We start from the raw sequence: 18,773 nt of genomic DNA, 5'->3' as shown, positions 1-18,773 counted from the left end.
TGCAAACAAAACTGTGTTTAGATAATTGAACTTGCATAAATATAACATGAATATAACATAACTTGGCTTCTGAGAGCTTCAAAATGTAAATAATAAAATGCTAAAGTTGTTGATAAACAAGCAATTATTTTAACAATTAAATATGGTCATTTTAAATTAATTATTATGATAATTTAAAATTAATTATTTCAAATATGTTTATTTTAATGTACCGGTATAATTCTATGGCTGGAATTAGGAGTCAGAAAAAATACAAATAAAAATACAATTATTTTTGATGTTTTCAGCAAAATATAGTAAACATTTATTTAGTTGTTTTTTTTAAAATTAATATATATGTTTATTTTTAGGTAAGATAAACATAATAATACAATGTATCTCTAGTCTGGATGATTTAGTTCTTGTCACCCTGTTGTCCTCCCGTCGTGAAAAAAAGGCTGTCCTCACTCAGGTCCGCATGGAGCTGGAGGGGGCGTGGCCTCCAGCTCCGGCTGAAAATCGGGAGATTTTCGGGAGAATATTTGTCCCGGAAGGTTTTCGGGCGAGGCGCTGAATTTCGGGAGTCTCCCGGAAAATTCGGGAGGGTTGGCAAGTATGCCCTCTGCAGAAATGTGGTGGAAGCAATGATTTTAAACAGACGCCTTCAAGTATATCAATACTTTATTCATGCTTCACTCTTATTTTTTATTTTTTACAGCAGAATAGGATTCACTGACACCAAAGATGTCTATTACTCTGAGAGGAAATCAACAATGCACCATGCTGAAAGATAACACAGCTAAAGAGGCTTTATTTTAAAACAAATATTTTAGGTCAATATTTACGCTTTTTCAAAAGTGCATTTTAACATATTTTGGGATAAAATGTGCTTTCAGCAGTGGCGGGCCGTGCGATTCCCACCTAGGCCTTCAGTGATGTCCTGCTTAGTCCGACTTTAATAAATACCTCTCAAAATACCATAATTTATGTCACCACATGACCATGGCTGGAGAAATACTATACAGAAACACACGTGTGCACTACTGAGCAATGAACCACCTCCACATTGTACAAAATGGGATATTTTCCGGCGCATTTAAAAATCACTAAACTTGCATCAGCAATTAAAACATATTCTTACGTGGTACTGTCAAAATTAAAATAATTGTAAAAAACATTAAACGTGAAACATTTCTAACACCCATCCGACGCCGTATTAACCAGTAGTACCGCTCGTAGATGGTAGATTCGAGTGGAAGTGGCGGGCAAACCATTTCACCGCCGAAACAGCTTAGATAGCTTCCGTAATCGACCGACATCGTCTCACAAGATCTAGTTTCTCTTTAAATATCCTTGTTGAAAATACGCCTTGCAAATATATATCTGCCGCGTAATCAACGTTTTGCTCTGCTTTCTTGTGGGTTAAAAAAGTGCGTACCGGTAATTTATCTGGTGCCACTTCCTGTTTTCGTAATTCACAACTTGTTATTGTATACTCAATTGGGAGTGACAAGTGAGTATCTAATTACAGTCACGTTTAACTTAAGGCTACCTAGATGGGCTACTGTCAACAACTCGTGATCTGATTGGCTATCGCAGCTTTATATCAACTGAATGTCCGCTAATGTAGATTCAGAAGCCCTGTGGCAAAATTCACATAGCGCTGGCAACGAGCTGAATTCTGATTGGATGAAAGCTCTAGAGTAAAAAAACAAGTAACACTGGAGCCTCATATGACATGAAGAAAATATGATACTTTTATATGCATGGAAAGTAAATAAAAAATAAAATACACTTTTATTAATATCTGATCATGATTTATGCTATGCCAGCAGAGAAGGCCTTGCTGGCCCTCACGGCACACCACTGCCTTTCAGTAAATTATGATAGAAACCATTAACATGTTGCCAAGTGTATTAAGACATTTGGTTAACAGCTTTATGTAACCTGACAATCCTGGGCACACACTGTGCATGAGTGTTCACATCAACTGGGCTTAGTACACACAGACAGAGAACACTCTGGAATGAATTCAATGTTTTGAATGAAACATAACAGTTCACATATGTATCCTTACAAGAACAAGTACAGATGTGTTTTAAATACACCTGTTTTAATACTGTATATGGATAATATTTAAGTTCTGGGCTGACAAGTGATACATACATGACAAACAACCCTGAAATTTTGAATGTCAAAAATACATACATTTTGTTTACTGTTAAGTAGGTGGGATAGCATTTAATATGTAACATTGTCATATTTACATTGTAATACCAGATTGTTTTTATTTCGTCATGTACGGTAGACACAAAGTTCCTTAACGGGGTCCTTCACTTCATGCATCTTTAGTGTCTTCATCTTGCCTGCGTTCCGTCATCCGGGCACATCGTGGACACGTTGTTGAGTTGTCATAATAACAATCTCTAAGGAGAAACACGACAATTACCTGTTAACCATTGTACGCATTGACTGTGAGTCAGCATTTGGAGAACTGTACTCTGCTCAATGCTGAGGATTGTGATGTGTCAGGCATAACAGATACTGTATCTGTTATCTACCCGGCCGCAAAACTGTTTCATGACTAGCTGGTTGAATGGATACAACAAGCTGTTGAGGAATTGTAACACAAAGTAAATAAAGGTTTGTTATAAATATATAAATACCAACAACCCAAACTGTGGTAAAAAAAAGAATGGAGTGAGGTTTCAAAGACGTGAAGAAAATATTACATACTGTATTAACTACTGGTGTTCAGCTGCAAGACTGACTGAGCTGCTTTCATTTGTAACATGCTCATGTTACTCAACAAGTTACGGTAATCATTTTGTTTCAGATGGTTTGTGAAGAGACTAAGGCTAAAATGATTATAATTTCTACCTTTCCATTTGACGTTGATCTTGTGTTTGAATTAGGCAATTCAAATGTAATTACATTTTTTTTTTAAACATTTGTTTTTGGAAATATTTAGTTAATCATTTTTCCCTCCTATGTATTTATCTGTGATATGAAATACATATAAATAGTCTACAGTGGTAACTCAACTTACGAGTAATTTGAGATACGAGCCGTCTCTCTGCTTTTTGTTATGTTTTAAAGAGGAACTGCACTTTTTTTGTAATACTACCTATCATTTACAATCCTTATGTAAGACGAGCACACATGTTTATTTTAGTGCATTATAACTAGAAAATAAATGCGTGCAAAAGTCAGCCTAAAATGGAGCCTATAAGAGTCGCCCTATTCTCCCTATAAGGGGCTTAAAAAACATCCAAACCCTTCAATCAATATTTTATATACACTTTCTACACTTTTTCCTTTAACAACAACACTGATTATTACTCACTGCAGACATCATAAGAGCCAACAAAAAATAATAAAACGTTACTTACTGTACAATGTCTGCTCTCACTGGGATGCCAACTGTTAGGCTGTTGATATATTCCCGTTTAGATGAAATATGAGTTATAATCCTAGCGAAGGGTTGAAAAAATGGGTGGGTGTAATCCAGCGTCACTTGCGTGTCTTTCTTGCCATCTCTGGGTCTAAATTGGCTGTCAAAGTCTACCAACTTCTCAGTTTATGTCAACATCATTTTACTATCCAGGTGGGGGGCATGATTTATAATCTACAATTAACTTTCATAAGCTCAGAAGCGAGAAAGCTGTATTGATGATATCCATGCAGCATAAGAAAGTTACCTCTCTCTGATTAATGCGCCTCTAAATGTAGGTCCTTAAAATGAGCGTTCATAATAATAATATCACAAATACAGTACTTTGTTGATCTTCAGGTCGCAAAATGTAAATGGAGTATTGTTTGCGCTTTTTGGATGATTATTTTTGGGGTTTTATGGTCAGAATAGACGCAATGACGACATTGCTACCACTGTTTCCATTGTAAGCGGACTTTTATGTTTATTTACGAGTTGGAATGCATGAAAAAAAGTGTTCTTGTCTCTCATTAGGATTAAGAATAATAGACAAAATTCCAAAAAGTGAAGTTCACCTTCAAGTTGTGAGCATAATTGGAGTTACGAGCTCAACACGCCACCGGGTTGAAGTACCGTAATATTCGTCACAGTGTTGTGCTGTTTGAGCAATAAAAGTTAGTATAGTTTTACATGTTGGTGTTTCCTGCTTTGTTTACACAACAAACAAACATACGTGTTGATTCGACAATTGATGTGAGCCGTTTAGAGATCAACACAATCCCGCCCACCAACCACTGGAACTGAGAAAGTTAGTGCTAAGGAGAAGAAGTGGATGGCCGAATCGGAGAGAACAAACCATTAAAAATACGTCCTACTTGTTAGCAGCTTACCAGACGAGTCAGCCCTGCCGCGGCATGAGTCCGCATCACACAAGCTGCAGCTAGCATCCGCAGAATGCAGCCACACACATCTAAACTACGAACATTTATTCATAAAAATATTGAGAAGCTGCCGATGTTGTGTTTCAATTTGTTTTGTCTAGTACTGACTCAATAAACTGCACGATCAGGCTTTTACCTTTTGGTACACAGAAATACATATCACTTGTCAACTCTGACCACTCCGGTCTGTCACTCAAATATGTCTGTGTGCAACATAAACAACAATTTCCTAGTTCCTATTGTTACAAGACAAAGAAGCAGCCTGTAGAAGAGTCTGCTCCCAAATGTAAATGCTGAACAATACAATTATATTATTTCATAAAACTACTGTAGTTGTTTGCAGAAAATGCTATTGTAATAATTTTCAAACAATATTTCCAATCTAAAAGTTAGTTTTTCTTTTTAAAAGGCATGTTACGTGTTAAATTGTGGTGTTTTGGGGTATGGGCAAGCACGTATTAAATGAATTTCAAATAATTTTTCAAAGGACGCAGCTAAGTGTTTTGAGTTACAAGCTCTGTTGTGTAACGCAATTTGCTCGTAAATTGAGATGCCAGTAGCACTGTAGTTCCTAGTTCATTCGGCTGAACTAGAGTGCTTTTAACAATGATTACAGCACAAACTGAGTGATTATTTGGTGATAAAGTAATCCCTCGGCTGAGTGTGGATAACAGACCTGTGAAAGACGGCAGCGCAGTCATGGCAAACGGAGGTGTGACTGTCAAAGGGGAAGAGGATATCACCCTCCTTACACAACTCACACACAAATCCTTTGGCTTGGCAACGCTGCGTGGACACAAAGAAAAAAGGTGACAGGATGCTTAAAAACTCCTCTGTGTATACACTTCCAAGCTGCTTCATTAGTAAACCTGTACTATCTAATTAGATAGCGTATCAAATCAGATCCATGCATATTGCTCATACAACCCCGAAGGGAATAAGCGGTAGAAAATGGATGGATGGAATATTTAAATCACACTGGCACTATCATATAAAAAAAATGTTTTAACTTTTTTTTAGGAATATCATACTGCATATTGTTTTTGGCCTGAATTAAGTGTTACATTAAGTTTTATTTATGAATAATGTGTTCCAATAATTTTTGTATGTATTACATCTGTTTTATTTTCTATTATGACAGTATTATTTTATAATTTTGGATTGTTGTGCTTCGAATGGTAGAATGGCTGTGCCAGCAATTTGAGGGTTGCTAGTTCAATCCCAGATTCCGCCATATTAGTCACGGCCGTTGTGTCTTGGGCAAGAAACTTCACCCACCTTGCTCCCAGTGACACCAACACTGGTGTATGAATGTGCAGGACTCCCTTGAAAAAGAGATTCTTAATCTCAATAAGACTTTCCTGAGTAAATAAAGGTTTAAAAAAATCAATATTTTAAAATATATTGTAGCAATTGATAAAGATATTCCGCAAGCGGGTCCTCCGCTTTATGGGTTAAAGGTGAACACTACTAACAACAAACTACAAGCGGCTAATCTTGGCGCTATCTTCACCCCGACAATTTTAAGTTGAGTTTTGGCAGAACAACCTTTTGATCAGACTTTATCCTTAACGCCTGTCTCATCAATAACACATATCCACATTGGTGAGGTTTTGAAGCAAGCGATATCAAAAGACGACAGCAGAATGTAGCATAACAAGACTAAATATACATAAATTATGATATAATATAAAATATCAGCAGCTGTCTGGCCAAAGCGGAGATTAACTATTTTGCTGCACATCATCTTCGACATTAATAACACAGCTTTGGCTTGTGCGATGTGGAATGAAACCGCAGACACGCAATGCTAACAATACAGAATGCAGACATCACAGTTCATAGACAATATTTCCGAGTGTTAAGTTGACCAAGTGTTTGCAGAACAACTTACGTCCATGGTTTCAGCACATGAAAGCCCAGTTCTAACTTAGAAGAAGTATTTCCACGTCGTGGCCATGTTTTAGTGGCTGGGCGACGACCACAGCAATGATGCTTGGAGGATGCTACGGGCAACCGGTGAGTACTGTAACCTTCAATAGAACACACTTATGGCTACTACAATGGGTGAAATGAGTGTAAAGGTGGACTAAATGGGTGTTAATTACCGGTAATGTTTAGAGGGCTCTAATTATGTTAAGGAAAATGTATTTAGAAGGTTGTAATCTGTTTTTTATACTCTATGAAAATATTTGATTTATCAATAATAATCCTATTTTGCGGAAATATGTTTACCACGATCATGTCTGGTACCAATTGAAGGGGCTGTTTGCAACCTTTACGCAGATGCCTAGAGGGCGCTAATTTTACAATGTAGTTTAAGTATTATGCTACAGTATATCCACGTAACTACCCCCATATGTAACACATGCGGGCGCATTAGCTTTGTGTGTTGTTAGCTACTGATAGCTATTTAGATAGCTAATGTTAGCTATCATTGAATGTACCAGTTTGTTCTATCATAAAAACAACATGACTGCAAATTGTTCTTTGCTTTTCTGGGACTTCTTTTGTCTATGTGCACGCGCACTCTGCGTGTACGTATGGCGAGATAGCGGTGAGTGCGGTCTAAACGCCAAGCAACGTTTTTGGGCTGATGAGTAATTTTTATTCAATAATTAGTAATTGTGAAAAACATAGCAACTTTTAAGAAGTATCCATCCATCTATCCATTTTCTACCGCTTCTATGTTCTGTTAAACCCCTAATGGTAACATAAGATAGCCGGTGGTGTTCTAGTCATATTTTTTTGGTTTGAGAAATGTAACGTGAGTAGGTTGCAAACAGCCCCTTTAACCGCGATAATCGAGGGAAGACTGTACCTTTATAAAGGCAGACATGTTGGTACGTCATTTAAATTAGACTTCATTAAATTGTTTCAGTGTATCTAATTGTGGCCAGTGAGTGTAAATTGCTTTTGTGTGAAGTGGTACAAAAATTGGCTCTTTTGTCCTTACATCACAGTCCAGCTTGATGTGTTTTGCGAATGTGGTGTGAACTTCTGTGAGGGAACAGCTGAGTCTACCGCTGGAGATGTCAATCAAATCCTGTAGTGAGTACATGTCATCGTTCTCTACAAAGTGCTGGCGGTCCTGAAGCTGAAATAAAAAACACAAAATAATCTAGATTAATACATCCTGTGGGTACAATATTGGCTGTCACACATGCGCGCACACACCCATGCACACAACTACCTACAAACACACACGCACGTGTTACACGCAGAATATTAAAGGGCCCCTATTATGCAAAACCAACTTTTCTTACCTATTGGTACCAGATTTTGTGTATTTGGGATCCCCATAAATCCCGACTATTTGAACTTAAACTATGGAATATGAATATGGCGGAGATATTCATAAAACAATCTTGACTTCCTTCCTACTTCCTTTAAAAAAGCGGTTTGCGACGTATTTAGCATTAGTTACGTCCGCAGATATCTCTTATTATGGTAGGTTTACCTGAAGAGCTTTGCCATTTTTATTAAGTTGTAGTCCAAAATTGTAGTCAGTAAGTTTCTTCTATTTTTATTTATTGGGTTTATTTGATAGGGACAAGTATGTTTAATGAGCACATATTACATACTACAGCATTTTAGCTATGGCTAATACTTAATGTATGTCCCAAGTTGGACATTTACACACCTACACACTTATTTTTCTCTATCCTCTTGTGGTGGGGCAGACTGGCTTGTACATGCACATGTATGCTAAGGTCCTTTGTTGTAGCTATTTAAAAAAAAATGTAGCGTATAGTTCTAACTTATATCAGTCAGACTATGGAAGAGCTAAAACCTACAACATGGCTCACGTGGTGATGACGCAGGGGGCGTGGCCTCGAGGCACATAAATAAGACCGCCCACAAAACAGTCCATTCTGAAGAGACAGTCAGAAGACGGGTTGACGATTGTCTGTAAAACATAGTTTATGTAAAATTTTGACCAAAGAACCACCATTACATGTTATGTAGACCACAGGGAAGTGTTTTAACTGTAGAAAAAAAATCATAATATTTAAAACATTTTCAACTTTATATTGAGCTACCGGTATTCAACAAAAAACGGGTTTTGTGTTTTACAATAAGGTTTTTTTGCACTATTTTGCAAATACAGATATAGCAATTATTTAAAGAATGTAAAATATTTTTTTCAACTAATTATTAGTATTAAAGAAGCTTGCCTATACTAAGACATCCACATGTTTGTCCTACGTGTGTTGCTCACTAGATGCTGCTGTTGTACAAGACATATAGCGTGAAAGCAGCCTATGGAGTAAGAAGATGCTGCTGACCTGGAGTAGTAGCCGAGCTTCCATGGCCTCCTTGCAGGTAATAAAATAAGGTTTCATAAGTAAAATATCTTGGCGAAGTTTCTACAATGACAAACAGAAAATCAGCTCTCATTTTACTGCACAGAGAGACATTTCCAATAGGTAAATTATCTCCCTCTTTGATTGGAGCATCTGATGTTGTGCCCGACACATTTGTTTTGAGGGCATTGCTATGGAAGTGCAGTGACAAATTAACATCTGATGAAATTATTGTGATGGGGCATACTAAGCTAAAACCTGGGGATCAATTAGTAACTCACTCTGATCTCAACCAGTTCTTCTACAAAGTTAAAGAGAAGTGGGTTAATTTCTTTCAGCTTCAGAACAGGCCGTGGCATCATCAGGGCCAGGTAGCGCAGTGAGGAACGACAAACCTGGGGGAAAAAACAGAGTGGGAAAATATTAGGCGGCCTTTGTAGACTGTCAGAGCAAATCGTTTGACTGCTCTTTACTGTTGAAACTAGATGAACTAGGTCAGATGCTGTCTAAGTTGTCCAAATTAGCTAATTCATCAGATAAGGCCATGTAATTTCCTAGAAAATAAATGTTAAAGTCACATCTGGTTGACTGGCTTTTAGTGACATGATAAAAGCTTTTTGTTTTACAGGCCATGTGAATCATTACTTTTTGAAAGGAGAGTTAGGTATCCTTTCTCCTTATGTCTTCTTCTGTTCTCTGTGATGTATCTTAATTGTCAATCAGGGTATAACATCACCTCTCTTTTGTAGAGGAGCTATACAGATGCATCGCAATACATTAGAATCCACCCATCCATCAATTTTCTATCGCTTGTCTCTCGTGTAAAATGTATTTTATATATATATATATATATATATATATATATATATATATATATATATATACATACATACTGTTTATATATACATACTATTTCAATGATTCTATTCAGGCCATGTCTACAATAACACATTTCTTAAAAGATAATAATAATAATTTCGAAGTGTTTTGGCTAACTGTAACACTTGCAAATGTGGGTTTTTGTCCCTAAAAACAAAGCTTTTGAAAAACTCAGCCCGGGTGGAGAACTTAAAAAATGTCAGCTTCAGCGTTTGTGTATGGATGGGTGAAATTAAGCTTTTTGGTTTGTGTCAAAATAATTGTGAAATATGATCCTGTGTTTTTGTACCTTATTTAACAACAGAACATGATATATATAAATTAACTAAATGAGCATGACAACCGGTAAATGTGTTTTTTTGTGAAATGAAAATATTTTTAAAACTCCACTTGTCTGGATGCATCTTAAAAAAATAACCGTGTAAGACATGAGAAAACAAAGCCAGCTCTAAACGCTTATACAGTTTTTTTTGTTGTTTTTTAAATAGAATGAAAACATGTGGTTTAAAATTTTTTACCACATTTTATGAGATATTGATTTTTTTGTTAATTCTATATATTCTTAAAATATTTCACTGTGTGCAGTAAATCTATAGACTATAATAGTTTATTTTTGTATTGAACCACTGAAATAAATTAGCTTTAAAAAATATTAAATTCATTGAGATGCGTTAAGTATTTGAAGGTACCTTGTGAGGTTCAAACTCCCAGTTGTGGATGACTCGTGCTGGGATGATGGCTGTGTCATTCCAGTGACATGTGCTGCAATAATACTGGCCTGTGTAGTCACACTGTCTGGCCTCACTCGGCACACCCCCTACCGGATTAACACAGCAGAGTGCAGCACAGCATTACTTTTAGAGACTCTTTACGTCAATCATGGGTACTTTAACTTTAACTTAAATACAGTACGTATGTCTCAACCTCCGGATGATTATATTCCTTACAGTGTGGTCTGATTTGACACTTATTAAATTGAATTAACACATTAACTACTTCAAGAAATGCTGCTACACGGATGGACTATTAATTAAAATTGAATGTCCTATTTTTGCTGATCATATCCAAATCATGAAACAAACAACAATCCAAATAATTCTGGTTGTTTGTCGGAATGCAGTTGACGATTCAACATATTGGAGGCTTGTCAGAAAGCAGTTTGCGTAAAAACGCCAGACCAGATATTAATATCTGGGTTGTTTTCTGCCATGTTATTGAGTTGACATTCAATTTTAGAACACTAGTGTATTTTATTTGTTTTAAAAGGCAAAACATGTTTGCCCTGAAAATGACTCGTTTATAATCTAACCTTTTATTCATAGTCAAACTAAGCATGCAGAAAAATATGTTAGAGTTTGATAAGATCATCACAATTTGTGAGTGTTTTATCTTTTTTTTTAGAACTGAGGCTTTTGTCAAAGTGAAGGAAATTATAAACGGTTCCAAATACTATTCAAATCCTACAGAAAACTTCCAGGGGTCTGCTAAAACGCTGATAATTAAGACTTTTTGTTTTCTTTTTTTGCAAAAAAGTAAATTTAAGTTTTGGGATTATTAGGCAGCGCCCCAAAACAGAAGTTGCATCAGCAACCTGACAAACCATTGCACATTTATTGTATCAAATAAGACAGGCAGCAATCTAGATTTGTTCTGCAAAAATATGACATTGCTTGACTTTACCTTACTTTTTGAAATAAAAAGGCACATAAGCAGTATTAATTTCAGTCTTCAAAGTTAAATTATGTTTCTACTGAATTACACAGCTAAACATTCCAATTACTGTATGTGTAAAGTTTGGGTTTGTTTAACCTTTTGATGGTTACACTGTTTATTTTGAGCCAACACATAGGGTATTTACAATATCCAGTCTTCACAAAAACCTTGTTGTCTTCAAATCATGTCTTGTTTTTCAAGAAAATCTAATCACATCCAGACGATTTTTTTTTTTTTTCTTCTTTTGTTTTGTTTCAAGGATTGTTTTTTCAGATTATCTGATCAGATATGTTGTTTTATTTCATATTAACCAAATAAAAAGTAATACTCATGCTTGCCATGAATGACCTAAACATTTCATTGACACTTTATACAAAGACCTCAGTTACTTTAAAGGAGAAGGAAAATTGTTTGAGAGAATAATGTGTCCAGTACTGTTCATTCATCCCCGAAACACTCAATCATGTGTGCTTACGGACTGTATCCCTGCAGACTGTATTAATATATAATGTAGGAACCAGAAATATTAATAACAGAAAAAAACAACCCTTTTGTGCGAATGAGTGTAAATGGGGGAGGGAGGTTTTTTGGGTTGGTGCACTAATTGTAAGTGTATCTTGTGTTTTTTATGTTAATTTAATTTAAAAAAATAAAAATAAATTGTTTTAATTCTTGTGCGGCCAGGTACCAATCGGTCCATGGACCGGTACCGGGCCGCGGCCCAGTGGTTGGGTACCACTGATCTAGACCACAAGGAAGTGTGCTAAATGTAAATTAAAATAGGAATAGGTCCCCTCTAAAATAAATCCATTGCATCCTTAGGCATAAAGCAGCAGTTTCTAATTGAATATCATTTTAAAATTGTGACTGGAATTTAATTTTGTATCATATGTGTGGTTCGTATTTTTTCCCTCCAAAGTATAACAGTTGTGTTAACACAGTTACTTCAACATTGCCGCTCTTTCCAGTCATACTCACTCAGCGAAATGGGTGCGCGACATTCCGCGCAACGGTAGTCTTGCCGATCAAGGCCGACCTCAGGACAGATGCTTAACTCATATTCAGACTGATGGCTGACCTTCGACCTCACACAAGGCTTAGTGATCAGGTTCATACATTTGCTATGGCAGCGGTAATAGCAACCTAAGAAAAGAACGTAGAATCCATTTATGTTATTTAGGTCTCCAACTCGGTAGGAATGAACAGTTGACATACATTCTGATAAATTATGAGGCAATTAGATGTAAAAGTCTGTAATGTAAAAAGTATATACTATACATACCACAGATAGGCTAAATTAAGCAAGTAAATAAATATGTTAGCAGAGGGGATGTGTGTATCTCACCTGTGCAGGTGTACCATGTTTGTATGAGGCCCCAGATGATGGCGCTACATTTATCACATGTTTGTTTTACGCTCTTGCTCTTCTCCTTGGAGAATCGGTGCTCAAGAACAATTCTCAGGTTTGGCTCATCCTCATCCGGGTCCTTTATGGGGGCACATTGCCAAAAAACGACATTAACTACACCATCAATAACCATTAATGTTTAAAAACACACAGACTACCAAACAAAATGAAATGAATGCCATTGTCAGGACATCCTCTCAGAACCAACATTCAGCTCCTGCAGTTTGAGCCGAAGATGGATCAGTTTCACCACCGCGTCCTTTTGTCTTTCCGAGTGTTCTGGCAGCTCCAAGATCAGTTTCTTGCACTCCTCAATGGCCTGTTTCAGCTGCTCTATGTCGGAGGCCACAAAAGAACCCTGCATCGTATAACAACACCAAAGAATGCATTAGAATCCTTCTGTCGCCTCTCACTTGCAACCAAATTGATTTATTAGCATAAAATCAGTTTACCACCGGTCTTGAAAAGTGGTCCTCAGCTAATCCAAGGTCCATGGTTACGTCTGAATTTTGGATTCTGGTCCCAGAATATAGCTCCTGTCGCGCTTCTAGAAGATGAAACGGGCAAAAAGCGAAAAATGTAATGCGACTTGTCACAGAAGAAAATCCTCATGCCTCATGACATACCTCAAAAAGAATAAGAATGTGTGTCCAACTCGGCAACCATCCAATTAAATCTTCTTTACACCACATAGTCTGAACTTTGGAACTCATCACTTTGTGTCTTTTACAGCACTTCAGTTTGTTACAAGCTAATTGGTCACATATCACATCTTATAACATTGCTTGCTTATAGATTGAAAAATACAGTTCGGGCAATTTCATGTCAAGTGTTAAATAACGCTGCCAGGCATGATTATGATGAGTCTACCGTAGAAAAATAGCTTTTTTTGCACGGTTTAAGAGGATGCTTGACATGGTGACATGCTGATCATTATACGCTAGCTGCTTTTATGTCATTTCATGGCCACTGGAAGCAGCTGTAGCAAACGATACACGATTTGAACTAGAATGGCACCCAATAGAGCACTTACCTAAGATGCCAAAAATGAACAACCCTAACTTGGGTCAGCACCAAAATCTTTTGTGCCTAAATTTCGTCAATCAATTTCAAGCATTATTACACAGACAAATATTTTCGTTGCAAAATCTGGATGCAACATTAATGCAACAAAAAGTTTTGTGGAACCCAATTTACTTTACACTAAGGCTGTCAAAAAAAACAAGTTAATACGTGATTAATCACATGAAGTTATCGCATTAATATACGCACATTAATCAATGCAATTTATTTTGACTGCACATGCTTGTTTGCCGAAACCGTGAATGGTTACCTAAAATGCAGCGCAAGTTGTTGTATGGTCAGTGATCAGGTCAATGCATACGCCTGTGCAAAGATGAGTGAGAAGACTCCGACTGGTGTGCTCACTGACAAATTTCACTCCAAAAAACTCTGACTGGACTTTATATAAAATTGTCACCCAATTTTGAGCAAAATAATTAAGTCTATTAAAGTAAAACAGTTAAAAATATTTCCTGGATGACATTCGAGAATAAAATTGCATTTGTGTCCAAATATCGGCGTCTTTTTTCAAGTTAATTTAAAGTATAAGTAAAATGGAAAACATAGGTTCCTCTATATGGAAGCTATAATCATACATATATTATTTCTAACACCAAAAGACTTCCACAGTTTGCGAATAAATAGATACGATCAAAATAGTATCAAAATCACAGAGACTTCCGAGCCATTTTGAGAGGTAATGAGCAAGCCAGTCACGTGATCCGTGATGTAGAGGTGGGAACCACAGATCCCTTCACCACTAACAACAAAACTGAAGATATTCGGAGCGGAATATTCAGATTGACCGTCTGAAAATGTGGCATTTTGTGATGTTTAAACAAAATTTTTACATACTTTGTGGATTGGAAATACAATTGGACATGGTTTAATGGATACAATGAAACACAATTAAACATATAAAGTCAATGTGTTTTCCCGTTCTACAGGTACTTTAAATTATGCAAGCGAGCAACCTGTGATTAATCGTGATTAATCCAAATTCAAAAGTATGATTAAACTGATTAAAAAAAAAATGAATTGACAGCATGAGTTCAAACATAATTTTGCCCCCTAACATCCATCCATCCATCCATCCATTTTCTACCGCTTGTGCCCCCTAACAAAGAAACAAAAATAGCGATGAAAAAAACACCTCAATTGGCAGACATAATTAAATTTAATTTTTTTTAAATTTAAATTTAAATTAATTCTTGACAATTCTTAAGCATTTATAAAAGCTATTGCTGGATATTATATTATACCTAGAGGGGCTAAAGATAATCAAGTGTAGTTAACTAATCTATCAGGATAAAAATATTAAAAACAAAAGCCACTTGAAAAGATCGCACAGCTGCACCAAGGATAATGACAACTTTACTACAAATTCTCATTACCTGTATATACCTCTGAGCCAAACATGGCAAGAGCAGACAATGAAGCAGAAAACAGAGAAGACACAGCTAACCTTGTTGATCAAACTGCTTGGAACTCAACTACCGACGTCTGTTGTAGATGAGCAAATGTAGGAAGTATCACCAAAAGTAATGCTTACACGAGTTTTTCATTTCCTCAAACTGAACAAATGCCTATCCAACAACAAATTTAAATTGGGTTACTTGCTTTTCATAACGAGCCAAAACCCACGATTGCCTCAAAGCATGCCAATTATAATTACATTAAATGAGAGCAAAATACATCATGTAACCAACTAATTGTTGTGACAGAAAGTTTGCTCCCATAGTCAAAAAGTCCAGAAGTATTTTCATGTCAGCACTCTCGTTGGTGTGCCTTTTGTGATTTTTCTCTACCTTTTAAAAGAAACGTAATGCATAACTTGTCCAGTTAACATCTTAATGAATATGTTTGAAGTCCAGAAGATGAGTGGGAATTCAAATATATTTAATAAAATGCTCCAATGAGGCAAGCTTACCCATACTGTGCTGTAGGTGGGTTAGGGTGAGCAAATCAAGTGCTGCTTTTCCCCTACCTGTCTCAAAAATATCGAGCTTTAACACATCAAACCTTATCAGCCATATGAAACGCCATCATCGCTATGACAGTGTTTAAAAGCCTCTGCTGAAGAAGCGACCCCAAAGCTCGACGCAAAAAAGTGTACATAAACTACAGTTAAATCTACATTTAAAAAAATGATAAATATAAAATAAGATATCTGTATCGTTATCAGCTTGAAAATTAAATGTTGTGCATCCCTAACTAACATGCATGTTTTTGCACAGTGGGGAAAAAACTGGAGTACTTGGAGAAAACCCATGCAACTTCACACAGATGTCCGAGCCGAATTTTAAACGCAAAGTTCTATTGTATTTTAACAAAAAGCTACAATCCCAAATGCAGTTAATTCTAAAATATAGTATTATGGAACTAGTAGTACTACAACTACAGTACTTTATTTGCAGTATACAGTTATGTGAATGTACTTTACCATACGAAGCTTAAGTTTTAGGCCACCACTAAATTTAATGTTACGATTCTATTTTTTGCAGAAATATTTATGATGCCGTAAATACAGTAGGACACACACAATCAAGAGGATTACACTCAAAATACAAGACTGATTTCCACCAACTGTTTCAGAGGGGAGGCCACATGAAACTTTTGCGCAGGACTGTACTGTTTTCTTTTTCAATTCATCTCTTAAGTTTTAGTGTGTAAAAAGTGTAAGCAAATAAGAATTAATGTTATGTTTAGCTTTGCTCTGAGCAAAACAAACTGAACTGACGATGACAATGACCCTCGATTTGAGTTTACGAGTGAACCTAGTGTGATGTGATTGCCATTACCCTGCAGTGTGGGCGTCCTGCTCTTTTGGAGACCGCCATCCTCTTCCTCACCGCGATCGAAAGGATTGAGACGTGTTTGGCGGAAGTGTGCCAGTTTCTCACCGTACTCCATTTCATCGGTTACATCTACGAAAAACAAAAAAAACATTTGACATGTGTCAGAGTCATGTAACTTGGTCTAAGATGAGAAGTTGGGCACCAACTACGCCATGGGAACTCCTCCGGCCAGCCAGCATTTTCCTGCTCAATACACTCATGGAAACATAAATTCAGTCGGTTATTTGTAAGTCTGGGCATGCTTGTTTTGACTATTATATTTGTTTTACTGATTCTAATTATGTTACTTCATGAATTACATCATTATGTCAATGTGCTCAACCCACTGCAGCCGCAAATTGATTGCAGTTATGTGGGATCTCACAGCATTACTTTAAATGCCACAGCCTGTGCCCCTGATTGTTTTCAAATGTCAATCTTTTATTGACATGCCAAAACGTATCGTTTGTGGTTGCTTTTCCTGTAGGGGTTTACTTGTACAGACCTAAATTGTCATTAGACCTTAAGCCAATAGACAGTTTCGCCAATGCAAGTGGATTCTAGTTATACAAGAAAGTCATACATGTTGTGCATGACTGTCAATATGATGCAGTGTAGTTCAACACCACTGCAGAAGACAATAAGAAATACAAAAGTTTTGTCTTTTTATTGCCAAAATTATTCATACTGCTCTTGCACATCATCTCGTTACAGTGTGCATCACATTAATACACATATTCTATACAGTAATGTTTCTAATAATGTCTCAAGACAAATCACAACAGTGTGAGTCTGCTCACTTACTCGATCCTTAATATAATTTACAAGTAGTTTATAGACTTGAAAGACTTCTGTAAATAATATGCATATTTTCACAAGCAATAACGTCTACAGTTGGTTAATAAATGACCTCGTTGGGAAAAAGCACATCGACGAATGTCAACAAGCTAAAGCTACATGGCTAACAGTCATGTTTTGACGTTAAAGCGTTGACTAATTACTAAGGTCTGGCATTAATCAGACTAGTTTTGAGCTTACTTGTCATCGAGTCAGCAGTTCTTTATTGAATGTAACATTCGAGGCGTGTGGTGATGAATTTAATTAGCAGTTATGTCCCCCTGTGTGTCTAACCAGCAACACTACGATGAAATGATGAAAGTTGACAATTTTATTAAATGCTACTGTTCCGGTCATTTTCAAAATAATGTTATGTCATATGATTGCATCATTATAATGTAATACATCCACCTAACACACAAATAAACTACTTTTAACCATACTTTACATACTTTCATTGAATTTAAAGTTAAAAAAAAGTTCATATATCCTCCATTATTGCAGATAAATAAACCGTCAAATCTCTTATTTTGAAAATAAAACTCTTCCTTCGGATCTCCAGTTTCCTTTCACAAATTACCAACCCACTTATTTCAATGTATTCGTAAAATTTTAGAAGATGGTAAAAGGAAGAAAAGCCCTTAAATTATTATCTTTATTGGATGAATTTAAAATGTTGTAAATAAACCCAGTTTTTAATTTATTTTATTTATTTTTGTATTTTTTATTTTAATCTCATTTGTATTGTCTCAGGTTTGTTTGTAAGAGGATTGTATTTAATTAGATTTATTTTATATTGATATGTAAATTGCTCAACGGGGTGAAAGATATTAAAAAATATTGAATCGTATTGTATTAAAAGTGCCTTAATGTGTTTGTACGTTGTATAAGTATGTTCAATTGTTAAAAAAAAAACAGAAATAGAAACAAAAAACAACAACTTACTAACCTACTTTCACTAGCCTTCTGAAGCCCGGGAAAATAAATGTTAAAATGTCATTAAAAATCGTCTTAGATACTGAAAGAATATGCTACAATAGTTGTTGTGTCAGAAAAATGTTTTTTTAATGCAATGCAATTTTAATGCCATTTCCTGACATTATTCATGAGTAATCACATCTCAATAGTGTGAATGATCTAATGAAAGCATGTGAAAATGTGATCATTTGACAGCATTGATATACACACATTTTTAATTACCGTACGTAGATTAATGACACTTTTAAAATGTGATTACTCATGATTAACCTCAGTAAATTACTTGCTCGCATAATTTGCCTTTAAAAAAGACCACAATATTTTGTCACAAATTCAATTTCAGAATGTCGTACATTGATATTTTAAAAACGTTTAACACAAAACCTGGTCACAGTTTTA

General features: G+C 36.0%; 1 protein-coding gene across 1 annotated transcript; it reads right to left on the bottom strand.

The window, feature by feature from the left end:
- Positions 1-671: 671 nt before the first annotated feature.
- On the bottom strand, positions 672-17,733 carry def8 (differentially expressed in FDCP 8 homolog). The gene is made up of 12 exons (XM_061964176.2): positions 17,598-17,733; positions 16,524-16,649; positions 13,113-13,207; positions 12,869-13,018; positions 12,598-12,739; positions 12,231-12,395; positions 10,229-10,356; positions 8,942-9,055; positions 8,643-8,723; positions 7,310-7,450; positions 5,030-5,139; positions 672-2,405 (listed from the first exon to the last, which is right to left on the bottom strand). Exons 1-12 carry the CDS (start codon positions 17,602-17,604, stop codon positions 2,318-2,320), a joined length of 1,347 nt encoding a protein of 448 aa, XP_061820160.1. The 5' UTR covers positions 17,605-17,733; the 3' UTR covers positions 672-2,317.
- Between the last annotated feature and the right edge of the window lie 1,040 nt (positions 17,734-18,773).

This window comes from Nerophis lumbriciformis, linkage group LG06 (genome assembly GCF_033978685.3).
Source record: "Nerophis lumbriciformis linkage group LG06, RoL_Nlum_v2.1, whole genome shotgun sequence".
NCBI lineage: Eukaryota > Metazoa > Chordata > Actinopteri > Syngnathiformes > Syngnathidae > Nerophis > Nerophis lumbriciformis.
The sequence above is the reverse complement of the archived record's forward strand: the minus strand, read 5'-3'. Positions and strand labels throughout refer to the sequence as shown.

Coding starts and splice junctions, on each gene's coding strand:
- def8 (XM_061964176.2), bottom strand. Junction 12,396..12,597: donor AACATGGTACACCTGCACAG/GTGAGATACACA, acceptor TTCTTTTCTTAG/GTTGCTATTACCGCTGCCAT. Junction 5,140..7,309: donor ACATCAAGCTGGACTGTGAT/GTAAGGACAAAA, acceptor GTGTCCACGCAG/CGTTGCCAAGCCAAAGGATT.